Source organism: Corticium candelabrum, chromosome 8 (genome assembly GCF_963422355.1).
Source record: "Corticium candelabrum chromosome 8, ooCorCand1.1, whole genome shotgun sequence".
Classification (NCBI taxonomy): domain Eukaryota; kingdom Metazoa; phylum Porifera; class Homoscleromorpha; order Homosclerophorida; family Plakinidae; genus Corticium; species Corticium candelabrum.
This window is the reverse complement of record NC_085092.1, coordinates 8,392,961-8,411,480: the sequence shown is the minus strand read 5'-3', so window position 1 is coordinate 8,411,480 and position 18,520 is coordinate 8,392,961. Positions and strand designations below refer to the sequence as shown.

The 18,520-nt window shown below is 43.6% G+C and overlaps 2 protein-coding genes and 1 long non-coding RNA gene across 5 annotated transcripts; 2 read left to right on the top strand and 1 right to left on the bottom strand.

Annotated features, from left to right (window-relative positions):
* The first annotated feature begins 1,584 nt into the window (after positions 1-1,584).
* On the top strand, positions 1,585-12,200 carry LOC134183726 (uncharacterized). 3 transcript variants are annotated; one of them, XR_009970542.1, is made up of 3 exons: positions 1,585-1,704; positions 10,865-11,833; positions 11,981-12,200. XR_009970542.1 is itself a non-coding variant. In XM_062651322.1 (3 exons), the coding sequence occupies exons 1-2, from the start codon at positions 1,621-1,623 to the stop codon at positions 11,372-11,374; spliced, it is 594 nt and encodes a 197-aa protein (XP_062507306.1). In that variant the 5' UTR covers positions 1,585-1,620; the 3' UTR covers positions 11,375-11,423; positions 11,711-12,200. The 3 variants fall into 3 exon arrangements, 2 of the variants coding, with proteins under 2 accessions (XP_062507306.1, XP_062507305.1); XM_062651322.1 differs by having other exon boundaries at positions 10,865-11,423; positions 11,711-12,200; XM_062651321.1 differs by having other exon boundaries at positions 10,865-12,200.
* On the bottom strand, positions 8,146-8,834 carry LOC134183834 (uncharacterized). The gene has a single exon (XM_062651401.1). The coding sequence runs from the start codon at positions 8,787-8,789 to the stop codon at positions 8,157-8,159; it is 633 nt and encodes a 210-aa protein (XP_062507385.1). The 5' UTR covers positions 8,790-8,834; the 3' UTR covers positions 8,146-8,156.
* Positions 12,201-14,359: 2,159 nt separating the features above from the next.
* Positions 14,360-18,520, top strand: LOC134183216 (uncharacterized). Its single transcript, XR_009970463.1, has 3 exons — positions 14,360-14,611; positions 17,140-17,298; positions 17,528-18,520. It is a non-coding gene; the product is annotated as an uncharacterized LOC134183216 (long non-coding RNA).

Genomic DNA, 18,520 nt, shown 5'->3' with positions numbered 1-18,520 from the left:
CAATTCTAAATGACTTTGTGGGAGAAGCAGAGCACCGATCAAACATTTTGCCAAGTTCTGATGTATGTTGACTTTAGGCATTTGGTGTGCGATGTGATGTTCTGGCCATGTATTACGCTGGAATACACAGTGTTCTGGAACAGTTTCTGTGAAGACTTGACTGCTTTCTAATTAAATGGTTCTTTTTTGTTGAGTGAAATGCTTTTGTCTCAGACATTAATATCAATCGCAGCATATAACTATTAATTTCATCTTTCGCCTGACAATTTTTTCATGCTTGCTACGGGCCTGAAGAAGACGCACTTTCCGTGACACACGGATGCACGCACGCATGCAAAAGCGGCCCGGTGAGCCGGCGCATCTTGCACTCTAGGAATTAGAGGATGGCGTGGTGACTGGCGAGCGCACGTCACACCCTCATACTCGGTTAATTGATTGAGCAAACAAACTCCGGCTCATCTCATTTCAGAACGCCAAAGTCTCGTTTCTGGCCGAAATCCGACTTGACCGTTCGTCTCCGACGGCTGAACTCGACCGGGCCGTCGCGTTTCACGACGATCGGAGACCGTCGTCGTGTCGATCGACGCGTTACAAACATACAAACGGAAGTGGGCGTTCCCGAGCAATCACGTATTATTACGTCAAAGTATTGTGCATGTGTGTGGTCTGATTTGCTTTTCTCTGATGTATAGTGGGAACAACAAAGCAAGAGACACTGGACTTAAGAGCAACCAGCAGGTGTACAGCAAAAGAGCTAGCGGCTGTAGCTCGTGAAGTTCGTACTCGTTGGCAGGTATTTGTTTTATGTCTATCATCTGGACTATTTTCAATTAACAAAATAAGGACGATAGAAGATGGCAATAGAAGTGATTTGTTCGTGCAAACTCGAACAGCGTTGGATCAGTGGTCCACAGAGTTTAATGACAAAGCCGTTCGTCGATCAGTAATCGAGACATTGTGTAAAATTCAACTCAGAAGCCAAGCAAACGCTGTTTTTGGCCGGGACTTGGTGGATCATGTCTGTCCATCATAATAACATAACGTTTGTGTTTTTATGACTCAAATTTTTCTTGGTGACGTCGTTTATAGTATGTTACCCACTCAACAGGTGACACTGTCTACCTAGCTATATTGGCACGTGCACTAGCACGTGTTTTCTTTTGTAATGTTGGCACGGTATCAAGTTGACAATGAATTTGAGAATTTAATTAAGACAACCCACGGGAAATCATATATGATATCCAAACAACACGGAGCTATGCCAAGAAGGCAAAGTCCACGCTAGTTAAGATTATTTTTTCAGTTCTAGTATCACAATTATTGCAGACGCTGTGATTCTCAACACCTAGCCACAAGTTTGCTGACAACTGAACGTGTCAGTGTCTACGTTGCACGTGGCAATTCAAGTTCACACATGTAGCAAACCAATAGCATCAATATTGTAAAAGTTTGCGCATTAATTAACATTGTATTACTCAAATGACGTAGTGTTTTGGCACGTGCGACAACAAATGGCACAGTGACGAGAGCTCTCGCAGCTACACGACAGGAGGCTAGAGTCTGGCTACGCGAGACGAGCATAGGTCACGTGCTTACGATTAAATATTGGTCTTGGTAGATATGTCTGAAGATCCAACGGACACTGACAAGTGTGTGAAGCAAGAGAGAAAGTCTCCCTATGCATGTGATGTCGAGAATGGAAAGGTATAATAACTATTGCTTGGTTTCGATTTCGATTATCTAGACGTTGATTGTTTGTAGCTACACATGTACAGACTTGGACAAAATTATAGGGAAACCCCGTGTAGTGTCGAGACTCGTGTATTTGCACTCTACAATGTCTAACTCAACAAAGTCCGCCAAAACCAACTCAGACTCTGCTACTGCGCAGGCGCCCGAAGACGCCACCCAAAACAACTCTAAACTATTACACCCCTTCTCTTTACATTTTCTAAGTTCCCACATTACTACCCTACAGATTCAGTCTTTCTGGAGGTCTCGAAATCCTTGCGGAACGCCGGAGGACAGGCGGAACGTCGACAGCTCTCATTTCCAATTGCTGATCAGCCTCGGTCTCTGCTTGTTCTGTTTGCTGATGTTCGGTGACATCCGGAGCGTTCGTTGCTGTTGACAATCTTGTGCTCTCTTCTCCTTGCTGTTGGTCTACCCCAATGTTGGGACTGTCCTCCATCATTGCTTGTCTCTCTGGACTTTTAGTCTCAGTCATTCTCTGTTGAACGTGATCCATGTGTCGCTTGACTAACCGTCCGTCCTCTAACCTCTTCCTTTGTTGCTCTTGTGCTTCCCTTGTCTTTCTTGCCAGGTCTGGATGTAGTAAGTCCAGGCAGCGTCTTGGTCTCCGTCCCATCAGAATCACAGCTGGCGCCTCCCCTGTTGTTGCGTGTGGTGTGATTCTGTACCAAAAAAAGAAATTCTTCCAGCTTCGTTTCCAGTGTTCTCTGTTCGTTTTTCATTCGCTTCATTTCTGCCTTGAATGTTTGAACCGCCCTCTCAGCCAGCCCATTAGAGGACGGGTGGTAGGGTGCAGTTGTAATATGCACAATGCCCTTGCTCTTCATGAAGTTTCCAAATTCTTGACTCGTAAAGTCCGAGCCATTATCGCTTACCATGATTTCAGGTAGTGCGTGGGTCGCAAAAACAGACTGTAGCACCCGAATGGTAGGTCCAGTTGCGGGGGAACTCAGTGATTTTACTTCCAATTATTTAGAGTACGCATCTGACAGTATAACGAACCACCGCCCCAAGAATGGCCCGGCAAAGTCGATATGTAATCTCGACCACGCACGTTCTGGCTGTGCCCAAGAGTGAAGAGGCGCTTTTGGTGGTGATCACTGATCCTCTTGGCATGTCCCGCAAGATTTTGCTATCTTCTCTATATCAGCATCCAATCCCGGCCACCAATGTAGCTTCTTGCTAGGCTTTTCATTCTAGATACCCCCGGGTGAGCCACATGTAATTCCTCCAACACCCTTGGCCACGCCTTCTGAGGTATAATGACTCGAGACCCCCACAGTACACAACTACCCAAGACACTTAGCTCGTGCCGGCGATTCCAGTAATGTCGAAGCTCGGAGTCTACTTCTCTCGGCCATCCACTCAACACATAATGCCTGACAGTTGCCAGTTGTCCATCTCTGTCTGTAAATTGCCGAAGTTGTACAGTTGCTATCGGTCTGGCAGGGGTCATTTCCAAGATGTGCGGTGATAGCACCGATTCACTAGGATCCTCTGTCACTTCTGGTTTAACAGACAAGGGTAACCGACTGAGTGCATCGGCGTTGGCATTTGTTGTCCCTGGTCGATAACGTAGTTTATATTGATAGCCAGACAGCAATATTGCCCAACGCTGCATGCGACCTGATGCCATCAACGGCACGCCCTTATTCTCTCCTAACAACGAGACCAACGGCTTGTGATCGGTAAGGATTGTAAATGCTCTTCCACTCAAGTATTGGTGGCACTTCTTCACACCGAACAGCAATGCGAGTGCCTCGCGGTCTGTCTGCGCATATCTCCTTTCTGCTTCAGCCAAGCTCGGTACCGTCGCTTAGCCTGTGTGAAAGCACGGCTCCTACCCCGTACGGTGAGGCATTACAGGCTACGATGAGTTCCTTGGGTCAAAATGTATCATCACTTGACTAGACTGGAGAGCCTCCTTCGCTCGTCTGAACGCTTCCTTACGCTCATCTTTCCACTGCCAACGTACGTTCTGGCGCAAAGCTGATACAATGGAGCCAGCCTTGAAGCCAGCTTCGGTACAAACCGGCCATAGTAATTAATCATACCCAAAAGGATCGTAATTCCGTAACATTTTGGGTTCAGGTACAGCTTGAATAGCCATCACTTTCTTCTTGTCTGGTGCTAGCCCCTGACTGTTGATAGTATGGCCTAAGTAACTGATTTCTTTCTGCAAAACGCGCATTTAGCCAGCTTTAGTCGCAATCCCGAGTTGGGTAGGCGTTGTAATACCATTTCTAGGTTCTGCAAGTGTTCCTCCAGACAACGTCCTGTCACTAGAATATTGTCTAAATAGACCACTGTCATGGGAATATCTTGAAGGAGAGTGTCCATTACCCTTTGAAAAATGGCTGGACCCGAGGCCACCCCAAAGGTAGGCGTTTGTACTTGAACAACCCCAAGTGAGTATTTATGACTACGTACTTCTGCGACGTCTCATCCAGCACCACCTGCTGATAAGCTTGGCTCAGATCTAACTTGTTGAACAACTGACCTCCAGATAAAGAGGCAAATATATCATTGATCTTTGGCAATGGATATTTCTCACAAGGAGCAGCCTGGTTAATCGTCAACGTAGAGTCACCGCATATCCTGATTGAACCGTCCTTTTTTAGAACCGGTACTACTGGAGCAGCCCAATCAGAGAATCGAACGGCTTCTATAATTTTGTCTCGTTCCAACCGTCTCAACTCCTGTTCGACTAGCTCTTTGTACGCATATGGTACAGGTCTAGGCTTGAAAAACCGAGGTGCGGTATCTGCTCTCACTGCTATCGATGCTGTTGCTCCCTCCAGTAGTCCTATCTTCTCCTTGAATACTTCCTGGTATTTGGTAATGAGCTCCTTATGTTGAATCCTTCCTTCCTCGTGTGATGTTCTACCAGTGGTATGGAGATGGAATATCTCTTCCCATTTCAGTTTTAGGTTCTGCATCCAGTTTCTACCAAACAAATTTGGACCCTTGCCTTTGACAATGATCAATGGCAGGGAAGCCACTTGCTGTCCATATCTCACTTTCACATCTGTTTCACCAACCAAATTTAGTGATTCCCCTGAATATGTCCGTAATTGTACTTGTGGCCTACGCAAACCGGGGGCCTTCCGTTTAGACCATAATGCCTTGAAAGTAGCTTCATTCACCAGAGTTACCGCTGCCCCAGTGTCTATCTCCATCTCCACCTTCTGCTGACTAATCACCACTGCTACCTTGAGTGACTTCACTTTATTGCCACGCCCCACTATGTGTACAGCGTTCATTGCCGTCTCTAACTTTTTTTCTGATTCCTGGAAATCCTCTTCTTGCAAGAGTCTCCGCTGAATCTTCTCTTCATTTATCCCGCACACCAGTCTGTCTCTTAGCATGTCTGAGAGAGTGTCCCCAAAGGCACAGTCTGTCGATAATCGACGCAATTCCGTCACGAAATCCGCCACAGACTCACCTTCTTTCCTGTTCAAACTGTTAAATCTAAACCGTTTTTGAATAACAGAAGGCTTTGGTCTCACGTGATCTTGGACTCTCTTGACGATGTCGTCATATTCGACTGCTTCCGGTGTCTGCGGCGCGAGAAGGTTGCGGATGAGTTTGTACGTTTGAGCGCCACATACGCTCAACAACACTGCCTTCCGTTGGTCTTTGTCAGTCACCTTATTCGCCGTGAAGTAAAACCCTAGTCGTTCGACGTAGTGTTCTCACTCATCTTGAGTTTCATCAAAGGGCTCCACTTTCCCGATCATCGACGTCATGTTTCGTTCTTTGCCTCGTCGCCAATATGTAGTATCGAGACTCGTGTATTTGCACTCTACACTGTCTAACTCAACAAAGTCCGCCAAAACCAACTCAGACTCCGCTACTGCGCAGGCGCCCCAAGACGTCTCCCCCAAAACAACCCTAAACTATTACACCCCGCTGTGGGTATGTAGTAGCACAATAATTAGGTCACAATTTACCAACTATCAATATTGTTAAGAACTTAATAGTTACCGCGTTGATTGTTAGGTTTCTTGAGAATACTGTAGACCCTAAATTCTTTTCTTTACGTTTCGCATTGCGGAAAACGAGAGCCAAAAGTGTATGACGTCATGACTGGGTAAGCGTCGTAAGTTAGACTCTCTCTGATTGTTTAGTGACTTCTAAAAAAAGCCGGTTTTAATAACGTGAAGGAAAATTGAAGCCCTTCACCAGTTCCTCAGTACCGAGTGTTCCCGCCTCTCGCCCTCCTGATTGCGTCCAGACGTCGCGGAACACATTGTGCCAAGTTCCGGTCACGTGCGGCTGGAATCTGCTGCTACGCCTCTTGTAGAGCATTCCAGAGCTCAGCTGCAGTTCTCGGTTCGCGACGGTTGGCAGCAGTTTTGAGTTCATGCCACAAGTTCTTGATTGGATTCGCATCAGGCGATTTTGGCGGCCAGTCCAACAGTGTGACGTCATGCTGGCGTAGCCATTGTCTTGTTGACTGAGACGTGTGCAGCTAAGGCCAAGGACTTGAATTTCAGGGGCCAGATCTAGAAATGTGCAGCTTGACAAGGGCCACTAATGCACTTACCAATGGCAAGTACTAATTAATTAGTACGTATGTAATGAACACACTGAACTACCATTGGTATTTCCGTACAGGTATCTGTCTGTTAGTAAATATATACTAATGTAACTAATACAAAAGAATTTTCCACAAACTGTTTAACTAAATGCTGTCAAGATCTTGAAATGGAAAAGACGAAAGAGTTCTAGTGTCCATGAAGACTGCCAAGCGACTTTCTAGGTTGTCTTGGGTCATTCTTGTACTGCACTTGTCTTTTTTCAGGTTCATGCTCGAAAATACACGTTCACATTCAACAGTATCAGGGCTCATACACATGAGCGTTACCCCCAGCAATCCAAATTGGTCATATTTCGCCATCTGCGCTAATCTGCTGAAGAATGTATCAGGCTGCTTTCCACATTGCAGAAAAGAGGTAATCCATCGACTCATCATTCCTGTAGACGCTATATTGCCTTTTCGTAAGAGGACCATTTAAACTGTTCCTGCAGTACTTTCTGACAACTGCTTCTATGTCACATTTAGAGTACTCGCGGTTTGCTGGGTTCAAAAAGCTGACGTTTTGGACAACAAAGTCCAGTTCTGGAAAACGGGAATCGAGTGATTTGCCTATAGCAACTGTGAAATTGAAGGTGTTCTTCATCACTTCATGCAACTGAGCATAGGAGAGCTGGCCGGATGAAATTACCTTGTCCTTGAAATCATCAAACTGTGTACAGTCATAGTCTATATTGTCCACGTTCTTTCAAATGTTACTTTCATGAAGACCGCCTTCCACTTCATGGAGTATGGGCTCGAGGAACGTTTTCTTGAACCCAGCTATTTTTTGATATGATGTGAAAGGTCTTGACCTTTTGTTTGAGCTGAATATTTATGCCAGCTAATATAGGTAGACGATCCTGAAGAAAGTAAAGGTGCAGTTGAAATTTGGGGTCAACTAACTCGTCATACAGCTCTTGCAAGTTTGCACGTTCACTCCGTCGAATTGAGGTGTTATGAGCCTCTAGTTCAAAATATGACACTATCTCTGGCAGAAGATCAGCGAGTCTTTGAACGCAGACATTCAGAGACAACCATCTTACTCTGTGATAAGCCACTAGTTGATGATATTCATGCCCTTCATCACTCAATTCGACGATAGCTTTTAGTTTCTCTCTTCGAACATGACTTTTTGAAATGTCTCATCACACCATCCACAGTTCTATGTACATGATCAGGGAGTTCTTCAAGTCCGCTCTTGGCTGCCAATACTTGTCTATGGACAATGCAATGCTGAAGAAAAATACTCTGATTATAGTTTCGTCTGAGATGTCCAGATACCCCTCTTCCTTCTGATGTCATTACTGAAGCTCCATCACTGGAAAAAGACACCAACTTCTCTTTTGGTAGATCTTCCTTGTTTACGAACCGGTCAAAAGTTTGAAACAAGTTTTCAGCATTAGGGCTGCCTTCTATTCTTAGGGTAGTCAAAAATCGTGTTTCAAAGTGGCATGCCTCCAAGTCAACATATCTGCAATATATTACTGCCTGTGCAAAGCCTCCCTTGTCTGTACTCTCATCCATCTGAATTCCCCAACATGGAGACGATCGGATGTTTCTCCTGTTTTCTTCCTGAATAAATCACCCATTTTAGAAACGCGGCGTGTAAGACTTTGTCTACTTTTTGAAATGTTTTTGAAAACCTTGGACTCCTTGTCACATGACTTTGCCCAGTCAACGACTGCTTCTCCAAAACTAAGTGACTTGTGGTGTTTTACAAGAGTATGAGAAAGTTTGTATGCCGCCAACTGCTGTAAATTGTTTGAGTTAAACGTTTTCACAAATGACCGCTGCATTTCTTCTATCTTCTTCGTTGCTTGCATTACAAAAAGTTTCCTTTTCTTAGTACTCCATGCTTTAGTATCAGAGTGGTTACTCTCGTAATGCCGCTGAAGGTATATTTCTTCACGGTCTCCAATGTCTTATTACACTTCAAGCAGACACATTTATTGCTTTTGTCGTCATACCTTACAAGATACGCTGTTTCCCATTCAGAGTGCCACAGACGTCTACAGTCGCCTGGCTTTCTATGACGTCGATGATCTCCTCCTGACACTGAGCCGAGTGTTACAACGGTCTCATTTGACATTGAACAGTCAGATGCGACAGAAGAGAGGCAACGCGATTTTGCTGGTGGCCCCTCAAAACAATCGGAAGCTGGATCAGGTGTCCCCGGTGTCCACGCTGTCGTCGAGGCCGCTACAAAGTCCTCATCTGAGGCTGGCCCTGGCTGGTCTGACAGTAAACATGACTGCGTTTGTTTGTCACTGCAACTGCTAACAAACGTTTCAGATTCCAGACTTTCCTGCACTGGTGACGGCTGGTGTGACTGAGTCTGTCTAGGCGACTGCGGTGGTGCAGCATCGGCATACCTGACGGATCTCGGCAGATACACGATAGGACTACTACTCGTTTGAGTCTCACGACGGAACAGTCTCCATGGATCTCTATTCATGGCGAGAGCAACCACATCCGGGTGTAACTTGCCGGCAGACACTATTTCCGCCTTTGGAATACCGCATAATGTTCTTTACCCTCGGAGCCCCAGGGCCTCTTAACGCAAGGAGGGAAAAGACCTGCCAGGCTGGGACGCAAGACAGGTTAAATGTTCTTTAGAAAGGGAGTGTCTGAGGGGCCACAATAAATGCCCATGGGCCGCATTTGGCCATGGCTGGTGTGGATTGGCGCGTTGTCCTGCCGGAAGACAAAGTCGTCGCTTATCAGTGCTGCTGCGTCTGTAAGCATGTGCTCCTCCAGAACCTGTTGATACGCCGTGCTGTCCAAACGACCTTCCAGTTTCACCAGAGACCCCACACCATGCCAACACATCGATCCCCACACCATCACACTAGCTGCGTGCTGGACCGTACGATCACAACATTCAGGAAGAAATTCCTCATCTTTGCGACGCCAAACGTACAGAGCACCATCGTTTCTTATGCTGACTTTTGACTCATCTGTAAAAAGAACAGATTTCCAGTCATCCAAAGTCCACTGTGTGTGAGTGGTTGTCCATCCCAGTCGCAAATGCCGATGGTTTCTGTTAGCAGTGGTTTTATTCTAGGCCTCCGAGCGTTCACTCCTGTCTCACTGAGACGACGACAGACTGTTCTACTTGACACCTGCTTGCCGGTTTCATCAGCCAGCTGATACGAGAGCAGTCGTGACGGTACTCTGCGGTTCTGCAGTGCAATTCTCTTTAGTCGATGATCTTCCATGATTGTCGTTGTCTTCCTACGTCCAGGTCGTTTTTCATAATCGCTGCTGCCATGGGAAAGCCGTTGCAGGCACTGTTGAACCGAATTCCTGGAGCAGCGGACAAAAGCTGCGATCTGACGCACAGAATGGCCAACTGAGTGAAGGGCTTCAATTTTCCCTCGCGTTTTTGGACTTAACTGTTTGCCTCGAGACATCGCTGCAACTCGTCAAATATCGCACGGAACAAGACTTTGCAACTGCGTGCAGCTGAACGTTCAGGCTAACTTATCGCCTAAGTTTGGCGGTCTCAAGGGCAGCGGTTTTAGTGCAACTGACATTTTGGCGGTAGCAGTTTGAGATTTTACTACGTAAAATGTGGACCGGAAGTGGCAACGTGGACTGGAAGTGGCATGTCAATGTTCTTTGTTGCTGTAACTTTTTTAGTTTTTGTCTTAGCAGGATTTTTTGTAACTAGTTAGTGTCGCATGATTTTTGAATACGTTGAAGTTTGTTTATTGCTTAAAATGGCAAAACAATTGAAATTGTGATGACATGCGCGAAATTAATGCGCAAAAACAGATGATTCGCCTTTTTTTCATAATGTTGATAAGAGGACCCACAAAATTGCTTTCAGTCTCTACTACAAAGCATTCTTAGATTGTATGCCAAGAATGAGCGTCCAAGAGCGATGAACGTGTACAAAGACAAGAAAAGTAGGAATGGCCGTCTTCCTTCTTCAAAGCAAACTAGATGCGCAGTAGGTAGTAAGTACAGCTGCAGTCTTGAACTCAAGCTATGTTACATACTAACAATGGCGCAATCCATGAAAAAAGAAATTCGAAAAACATTTGGTTTTGCTAGAGAAAAATTCAGTGCCAAAGTTAGACTAGACATAAAAATACCAGGTGTCCCTATAACTTTGTCCAAGTCTGTAGTTGTTACGTAAATTTAGTGTAGTAGACAAAGTGCAAAGTGGTTTGTACACCGTCCCATCTTGGTTTCAACTTCCCTCGGATTTCGGAGCGTTCGTGGGTCTTTACAAATGATTCCTGTGTTTAGAAGTCCGAGGCCAAACAAAACACTAAAAACTAATAATTACGTAAAATTAATTGTTCTAAAATTACTTAATAAAACACTTCATACAATTACTTAAAATACGTTAAATACGTAACTTTGTAACAACAAATACTTAAATTTACTGCACACACACGAACATGAGCATACGTGAACAAAAGAGGTGTAATTGACAAATCACAGGGAATTGTTTGGTAGTTAATTACGTCAGTTGAGGGTACGTCTGATAGTTTGGCAGCTATTTCATTTACTTTACAGGGAATTCGAAGTTGTCCTGATCTAGTTGAAGGAGATGCTTTGATGTCTCTGTCCCAAAATGACCTCATTGCTCAGTGCCATCTAAGAGACGCGCAAATTTTGGAGGCAAAGAAGTGTGAAGAGGAAACGGGCAGACAAGTAGAGGCAATGGAGAAGAAATGTAGTGAAGAAAAAGAGAAACGATTGGCAACAGTAGAGAAATGTAGTGAAGCAGAATTGAAGGTATCTGTATTAACAGAGGAGAACCAAACGCTAAAATCACGTCTGGAATCTGAAACATCAATACCAACTGAGGGCCCAGGATCGATATCAAATCTCCCAGAAAGTGGAAACTCTTCAAATGAGGATGCACTTGCAAGAAATAGTTTAGAAACAGACAGTGGATATAATGGCTCTGAATTACAGACAATGGATCTTGCTTCGGTAAGAGACAAGCAAAAAGACGATGGAGCAGAGGCAGACCAGATTGAGGCGTATTTCACCAACAAATTGAGCCAGAAAAGATCATGAACTGAAGTGAGAGTAGGTCGAAATCTGAACTGACAACAGAGGAATTGATGTACTGTTTTTGATTACTTCTTGATTTACTTCCTTACTATATTTTAATGACATGGTTTTTAGCAGTTGTGTTTAGGCATGCAGTTGTGTGTGTGTGTGTGTGTGTGTGTGTGTGTGTGTGTGTGTGTGTGTGTGTGTGTGTGTGTGTGTGTGTGTGTGTGTGTGTGTGTGTGTGTGTGTGCATGACAGGTCATGATTGCACTTAATTAATTACTTATGGGACAATTAATAATGCCATTCTTACCAAGTATATTATTACATTCTGAACATGTTTTGACTTCATTGTAGCAAATCTAATTGTGTATCTGTTGCTGCTGTTGTCACTGCTACCACTGCTGCTCGAAACAGTTTGAAAGGCAGAGTCATAGAAGGAAGAGTGCTGTGCCACACTTTGCTGTGCTACACTGTCCTGTACGTGCTACACTGTGCTGTGCTACACTGTCACACTACACTGTCCTGTGCTGTGCTACACTGTCACACTACGCTGTCCTGTGCTACACTGTGCTGTGCTACTGTCCTGTGCTACACTGTGCTGTGCTACTGTCCTGTGCTGTTTAGGTGAATGGCACATGTAGAAAGCCAGACTTAATGGTGTTGCGGTTGTGTTGTTCTAGAGATCAGGAGAGTGCATGGTTAAATGCAATGACATATTGACAATTAGGCATGAGCACACTGATTGATATTGGCTGTCTGTAGTTGCTCGTTGCTGTATCTAGTTGCGTACGTATTGACGGCTGTGTCATGTAGTCTTGTAGTTTACCAACACGTGGTTCTATTAGCTACACTACTACTCTCTAGACTAGACTGCGCATACAATAAAGTCCCTACTACACACCACGCCCCTCTTTCTTATTTAAAAAGTCAACACAACTAAAGTTCTTCGTCTACCAACTACTAACACAACTGGTATTTTATGTAACATCGTCTTGCAAATACTTTGGTGTCTTCACTAGGCGTCCACTCCTTGTGGACTGTCTCGATGGTGCTCGAAATGCCTTGCTCCCTGTCACTCCACTTCTCAGACGTTCCTTTGTTGTCTTTGGCTGCTTTTTGTTCTGCTGTTCTTTGCAGGTCATTTTGTCTTCTGAGTACCGTAGATGCTGCAATCTTTGATGTCGTTTCTTGTGACCTCCTCAAATGTACTCTGTTTCATGTATAACAATTCCCATCCTTTGTTACTTATTTGTATTGTATTTGTATTGTTATGATCTATTGGGTAAAGTATTGCTGATGACTGCCTTCTTCCATGGCTGCCCTTTGGTATTTGCTCCCAACGGCTGCACTCTGACTGTATCACCCTTTACTAATACAGGAAGGTCTCGTGCTGTCTTGTACCATTCCATTTGTTTACGTTTCGTGGTCATCCGGTTTTCTGATTCATTGCTTGCTTCATATGGCAACAACGAAGGCATCTTGTTTGGCAACAGCATCTTGGTCCTTCTGTTGAATAACCTCTGAGCTGGACTTGTAGTCAGTCCTTCTGTTGGAGTATTCGTATAGTCAAGAAATGCCAACCACGTATCACGTTTGTCACACCTAGCTTTTCTCATTATAAGTTCTTAATTCACTGTTTTAATAGCATTCTCTGCTTTACCATTGGCTTTAGAAACCTGGACTTGATTTGTTGTGCTTTCACGTGATACTGGCAGACTATCTAGCTTAATGGGATCCTCCATATCAAATGTCAATATTTCCTCCTTGCTGTCGTCAGGTGTCCGTTCACCTGTCAAGTGTGCCCGAGAGAGAGTATACGCTAAAACCATTTCTTTTCCTGCCTTGTAGTTGACTTGAACATCATAACGTTGTAATTGTAGTAACATCCTCTGGAGTCGTTTGGAGCACTACTCAATGGTTTTCTTGTAATAATTTCCAGCGCTTATGGTCTGATTCGACGTTGACTTGTCTCCCGAATGTATATTGATCCCATATACAATCGACAAAAGTTCTTTTTCTATTTGTGCGTATCTGGTCTCGGTGTCACTAAGACTTCTGCTGGCATACGCAACTGGTTGTGAATTCTGTAAAAGCGCTACTCATAAAACTGTGCTGGACGCATCACATTGGAGAGTTACAAGCTCCTTTCCTGAGAAATACCGTAGCACTGGTGTTTCTGTACAGGCTACTTTGATTCTGTTAAAGACTTCTTCTTGAATCTCTGTCCAAACCCTTCATTACCTGCGCGCGTCAACTGCCATAACAGCTTACTCATATCTGATAAATTGGGTTAGAACTTGGCCATGTAGTTAAATCCATTCCAACAAATCTTCTAACTGCTGCTACATCATGTGGTCTATCCATGGCTAAGATTACTTTCACCTTCGTTGGAGCAGACGTTATACCCTCACTGACTATCATATGTCCCATGTATTGAACATTCGTTAGTCTCAACGAAACTGTCTTTGTTCAGATGTACTCCCGTCTCTTGACAACGACGTAATAAATGCTCTAGGTTTTTGTCCTGATCAACAACTGCTACTTCATATGTATCACCCATAACCGCTACTAAAACAAATTTTAGTACATGTATGTCACTGGCGATCTAGCCCAAATACCCTCAAGATTCTCTACCATGTCGTGGAGCTTCTTCTGAAAAACTTCAGGTGCTACTGATATGCCAAAGGCATGCGTTTCCAAGCGTATTGCCCATAGATACGGAGTACCAAAAGTTGTCAATTCTTTTTGATATCTGATTAAGCTGCACGCGCCAGAAGTCGTTCTATGTGAAGAGAGCTCTCCCACTCGCTTTGCTACTTGTACCTCAGGAGTTTCTTCTCTACCGAGCTCATCGTGTCTCTCCGCCATTGCGCTTCACTTCTGACACCATGTGTCGCGTAGTCTTGTAGTTACCGACACGTGCTTATATTGAGTTGAGGGTTTTCCGTAGTAAAAAAATACAAATACAAGAAAAAAGAAATACAAATACTCTCTTGACTGCGCATACACTAAAGTCCCGTATTAGTAGACTCCACCCACAGCGCCTAGAGCCGCGAGCTGCGTGAGTGAAGAGAAGACGTGGAAGGCGATTTGATCAATTGAAAATGTATGTATATCGATCATATGACACATACGTTATATGTTGTTGTCGGCGTTAGAGCAACCAGGCGATCGAGGGAGCGACTTTCTCACGGGCAGGACTCGCTGCAGCACATTCGGTCACACTGCAGGTGCTGAAACATTACAAGTGAACAGGTGAGTGACGTACGTGATTGTTGAAAAGCTAAGTTGTATGTAGCTAGCTACATTGTACTCTGTACTACATTGGGTGCTTTCACACTGACCCTACTAGTAGGTTAGCCTAGGTTACGCTAGCTGAGTAAACACTACCATATGAACATGACATTGTGATTACTGGGTAATTGACCTAGGCTAGCACTGAGCAGCGTTCACACAGCACAGAAATGACCCACTAGCCAATCTAGATACTAATTATGTATATCTTGTCGTTGTTGTCCCGTCAATGTCTGGAAGGTTTGGAGAGTTTCGTCCTCTCACTAGAGACATGATCTTTACAAGCAACATCTGGTTGTACATTCTGCGCAGCAACACTAGGAGAGTAATAAAAAGGACCTCTCGTTGCCGACGCGCTTTTCTTTGCCTTCTCCTTTTCTACTGAAGACGCGCCCGTGTAGCTTTGAAGCGTTTGTAGCACATTCTAGAAAACGCGCCATTCTTTGCTATGCCTAGAAGGCGGAGCGAACGAGTTGTAGGCGGAGCGACCGAGTTCTAACCTAGCTTGCAAGTGGGTTAGCGCTAACCTAGGTTAGCCAAGCTATTACCTAAGACCAATTAGTTAAAGGCGTCTGGAACTAAATCAATTAGAGTTAACCTAGGTTAGAAACGTCATGTGAAAGCACCCATTGTGCTAGGTACATTGTTTGTTGATCATGAAAGTGCATGACGCAAGATTAGCCTGGGACCCTTCTATGGTACGAGCTCGCCATGCTACCTTTTTGCTACTATTGTCTAAGCTAACTAACTGATTGAGAATTAAATAAGTGATTGGAGTAATCGAATATGCTTTACAAATCATTAACTGTTGCTAATGAAACTGAGCTGTCACGTGATCTGCAAAGACTTGTTATTGTTTTCCTGTTTTGGATATGTATGAAAAATAATACATACACCCTACCATTATTATTGTTGGTTAGTGTCACGCCAATTTAGGCAAATTTGTCCAACATATAATATGGCTACCATATATGACAAAAAGGACTGATGCTGAAACATTCATTATTTTGTCAAAGTACATTGGTCTGTTCATGTGCTGTAGTGTGACTTGATGTTTGGCATTAGAGTTAGCCACATCTGGTTTGATGCTTTTACCTCAACCAGGTGCTGCACAAAACGTCTTGTTATTAGTTACAGTGATGCTGACTAGGGTTGCATTGATAATCAGATTAGCTATTGGTTGCAGGCCAATATTGGGATATCGATTTTATTTTGCATTGATGCTATGCATAGCTAATAAATTGTGCACATCATGCAGTTAGTCTGTAGTACAGTGGCCACTGGCAGCTGACAAGAAAAGGAAGTCTCCTTTACGGGATCATTGAGGTGGCTGAGGGCACAAAGTTTGCTCGTTGCGAAACTTGCAAGATGCTGATATCACGTGCCAGCCAGACAACAAAAACCTTGAAAAGCTTGAAATCATCTTAGGATGCAACATCATGATCGAAATGCCTTGTACAGTATAAAAAAGCCATAGAGACGGTGGTCAAGGTTAAAGACTAAGGCATCCGTTGGTACATTTGTCAGCAATCGCTGTTGGAGGTTTGGAAGTGGGACATACATGATGCAATGCTGCAATGCGTGCACTACTTTATCACTGAAATAATTAATTTTATTAAAAACAATTTAGAGCTATGTAAAGCATTAATGTTCTATCGAAGCAAGTTTAATAAAATTGGATCAAATATTGGTATTGGCTATCGGCTATTGGCTTATTTATGACAGATGTATCGGTTATCGGCATATCAGCCAAGTACTCTAATTTCATAAATGTTGGGCGATCTAAATTTTTGGCAAAATTAGGTTGCCGCTATTACGAGGCGTACATTAATTTTTGGTGTAAGGTGGTTTGCAGGAACCTTTACATACTAGATAAAGTACCAAACGCATATCATATCATTCCGCGCGTGCTAAATTCACTCAGCTAGCCCCTCCCCATTTTTGATTAGCTCAACATGCGGTATGGAAGTTTGAATTCTTGGTTTTAGGTGTCAAAGTCCCATGATATTTATGTTGCTCTCTGGAGCCAGGTCAGCTCAAAATGTTTGTAGTACATCAAGCTCCATGGTGAAGCACAGATATCCTATACAAAATGTTGGCATTACTCATTTTTGGCAAGCATATGAATGTGCTTACAGTACATATAGTAATAGTACTAGTAATTAATTAATGTCTCTTTTGAATGTTTCAGAGGAAACTGATCCAACATTTGAATGGGCATTAAATTTGGGTGGACATTTAGTTTGGGCATGGCAGACCCTTCACCAAACTTACTGAAATTAAATGTATGCCGAACATTTACGAAATCAGAGTACATTTATTGGTGCAACGATAATGCTGACTGTTTGTGGTATTGGTTACTGTTATAGACACTGTCACATGCTAGGGTAGATGCAGTGCTATCTTCTCTCATGTTTCTAGCAATCACATGATAGGATTACAGCTGTACTTGTATGTACTAACACATTACTTGCTGTTTTGATATGTAGGACTCTACTAGAATGGTAGAAGTTGCCCAACCGAATACAGATGGATCTGTAAGTGATGATGACAGTGAACATTGGCAAGAGTGGAGGAAGCTGAAAGACGACTTTCAAGGAGACAGAGAAGAACCCGTTTCTGAGATTTTCCCAGCTGGAAACCTTCAGGTTTGTCAAAGGCTAATAATGTAACAGCTTGTACAATACTTGGGTGATGTATGCATGGTTGTGTAGTACTGCAACTATGGTCATGTATGATGGGATTATGACTACATGTACATTGTGGTATTATAGTTACATAGCATGATTGATTTGGCTAAAACACCAGATAGGGTACAGTTTTGCTAGTACTTTAGTGCAAGTGCAGTGACAATAAAACGATTTCTTCTGGTTGCAGATGCCTGGTGAAAGCAGGGTCGAGTTTTTTAGGCCTGATAGCAGTGATTTCAACTTCAGGCTCAGCTGTTTTGATGCTATTGCTAAGTATCATAGTGAATTGGCATTGCAGAACATTGAAAAATTGATAAAAGTCTCCGAATGACTAGCAGGTGGTCTACAGCACAGTTTCAAGAGCTTGTTGATTTTGTATCAGAAACGATGACTAAGTTGAGTAAAGAAAATAGTGATTTAAAGGCTGAAAACAGACATCTGAAGCAATGTTGTGAGAATGAGCGATCTCTTAGACTGGAAAATGAGAGAGAGCATCAGAAGGAACTGAAGGACATGAAGCAGCTGTTGGAGCTTGTGAATAGATTGTCTCTTGCTCAGGCAAGTGAGGAAACGACTAAAAATACAATAGAGGTGCCACAAGGGCTGCTGAGAACACTTAAAAGAGTAATCCATGTGAGAGAGTTTGATGCTTCAAAGATCAGTGGCATGCAAGGTCTTGATGTTGACACCATTCCAGACAGTGGTTTGTCATCATCAGCACGTGTATCCAAGGACGACAAGAAACGATAACACTGATTGTGCATCCAGCATTGCTGGCATGTCCAGCCTAAGAGAAGAGTGAATCAAAGACAAAGGGATTTTGTCATCAACTGCGCTGAAAACCAACAATGAGTGTAGGTACACAACAATCAAGCAAGCTGTAAATAGCAGCAGTTCAGTCATATTATTTACGCTTGCTGTACATACGGCCACAGCTGCAGCTAGCAACTGTTCTATGCTGATGCAGTGTGCATGTATGAGTATGTGACACACTGCATCATGACATCATGGTATACTACGATGAGTACAATAGTTACTATTAAAGTATGTTCTATTTTAATGTTGACAATGTGCATATAGTGTTGACTACAGTGACTGTACAATTGAGGGCTGCATGTGTTTGGTCTTGTATCTGTAAATTTCTTTACACATATTGAATTGAGTGGTAGTGAACACAGTA